The following is a 2040-nucleotide window of genomic DNA, read 5'->3' as shown; positions in this document are numbered from 1 at the left end:
CCTGCTGTGTGGGAAAACCAAGCCCAGCCTCTCTCCTGACTGCACAGCAGAGAGTACTTGACAGCTTTCTCTGCACTTCCCTGATTCCAGGCACAAGGCCTAGGCCAAGCTAAACTACTCATAGCGGAACTTGTAGCTATGGCCTAAAACCTCTTTCTTGGGTTGTGTTTCTGAAGGGATTTTGAAGGTTTCCCTTCAGGCTTCTTGTCTTGCTCATGGACAGTCTCTCTCTTAATGCAGCTCCTCGTGGATATTGAAGGGAAGGTCTCTCTTTCCCCCCACCCTCTCTTTCTCCCATCATGCTGCCGCTGGTATGATGCTGTATCTCTCCTAATTGTTCTCTCATTGATAAGGCTGGATCATGTCCCAAAAGCCCCATGATCACAAGGCTCTCTTTACTAATAAAACTCATTCTGACCGGGCAGTGGTGGCACACTCAGGTTCCAGCACTCAGGAGGCAGAGGCAGGCGGATCTCTATGAGTTCTAAGCCTGCCCGGTCTACCAAGCGACTACAGAGCTCAGATCTAAATAGGGCAGCGTATTATGTCTCTTTTCCCTAACACTCAGATCAAAGTAGAAGTGGAGGTGGAAAGAGTGTAAGGGCCAGAGGATGTCTGCAGCCGAACTCTATTTGCAGGACACAGCAGCCTGCTTCCACCCATGAATCCTCAGCGACTGGGACTGAATGCAGAAGACAGTAGGCTTGGGATCCATCCCTTGCTATTTATCCACCTGAATGAAATCTACCCTAAATGCAGTTTCCTTCCTCTTTCCACATCACTTCAGATAGCCTCAGAACTGATGCCCTTTCTAACGCTCCTAAGATCTGGACATTATGCTCTTAGAATCATTACACAAATCAAAGTTCTAGGCAAAATGCAATGAACTTAAGCACGAGAATCGAGGGAAGGCAAGAGACTGAACTACTTTATCTTACTGGCTTTGGTAGTTAGTGGGGTTCAAACCCCGAGCGTCTTGTGCGTTAGGCAAGCGCACCACTACCACCACTACCGAATGACAGCAGCTTCCGACATCCGCACATCAGATCAGTCGTCTCCTGAAGCCGTGAGAGATCACGGTGCTCTGGTATCTGGAGAGAGGCGAATGCAAAGGCATGTCCGCAATCTTAATCTCTGGCGGTCCTTTCTTCAAGACAGCTTTCCGATCTTCCCCATGGCAAAGCCGCTCGCTGTAACCCCAGAACAGAGAATCTTCCAAGGGGCCAGCGTAGATCCCGCAGGCTTCTGCTTGCTAAGAGAGAAAACGCTCTGCTGAATGGCGCACACCAGAACCAGCCTGTCATTTTTATGTTAGGTTCAGAGCGTTTTTTCTTGTCTCCTCTCCAACCCCCACTCCATGACTATATTAGAATTCATTGCTAATGTAGGTGTTGAGAGTTGAATGCAGGTTCTCTGGAAGAGTTGCCAGGGATCTGCTCTGTAAGCTGGTGATTTTCAACATCTATGGTGGTGGTCACCCTCAACCATCAAATGATTTCCTTGCTATCTCATAACTGAAAATTTGTATTGTTATGAATGATAATGTAAATAACTGTGACCCCGGTAAAAGGGTCATTTATTCCCAAAGGGGTCATGACCCACAGGTTGAAAACCATCATGCCTAGGCACTCCAGAGTTCTCTCTCTCTCTCTCTCTCTCTCTCTCTTTCTCTCTCTCTCTCTCCTCTCTCTCCTCTCTCTCCTCTCTCTCTCTGTCTCTCCGTCTCTCTCTCTCTCTGTGTCTCTCCCTCCCCTTCTCTCTCTCTCTCTCTCTCTCTCTCTCTCACACACACACACACACACACACACACACACCCCTTAAATACATTGAAATAAGTCTTAATCATAAGCATATTGACAGGCAGTGCTGGTGCATACTTTTAATCCCAGCACTTGGGAGGCAGAGGCAAGTGGATCTCTATGAGTCTGAGGCCAGCCTGGTCTACATGTATAAGTGAATTTTCCAGGACATCCAGGGTGATACAGAGAAACCCTATCTCTGTCGCCAGAAAAACCCACATATATATATATATATATATAT

At 47.5% G+C, this 2040-nt stretch overlaps 1 protein-coding gene across 1 annotated transcript in view; it reads right to left on the bottom strand.

Moving 5' to 3' along the window:
- Window positions 1-901: 901 nt before the first annotated feature.
- Window positions 902-2040, bottom strand: part of Tex43 (testis expressed 43) — a 7949-nt gene continuing 6810 nt past the window's right edge. Inside the window, exon 3 of the mRNA XM_031366314.1 lies at window positions 902-1252. Coding sequence (XP_031222174.1) covers window positions 1043-1252 — 210 coding nt within the window. The 3' untranslated portion in view covers window positions 902-1042. The remainder of the gene's footprint in view (window positions 1253-2040) is intronic.

This window comes from Mastomys coucha, unplaced genomic scaffold, assembly GCF_008632895.1.
Source record: "Mastomys coucha isolate ucsf_1 unplaced genomic scaffold, UCSF_Mcou_1 pScaffold13, whole genome shotgun sequence".
Taxonomy (NCBI): Eukaryota; Metazoa; Chordata; class Mammalia; order Rodentia; family Muridae; genus Mastomys; species Mastomys coucha.
The sequence above is the reverse complement of the archived record's forward strand: the minus strand, read 5'-3'. Positions and strand labels throughout refer to the sequence as shown.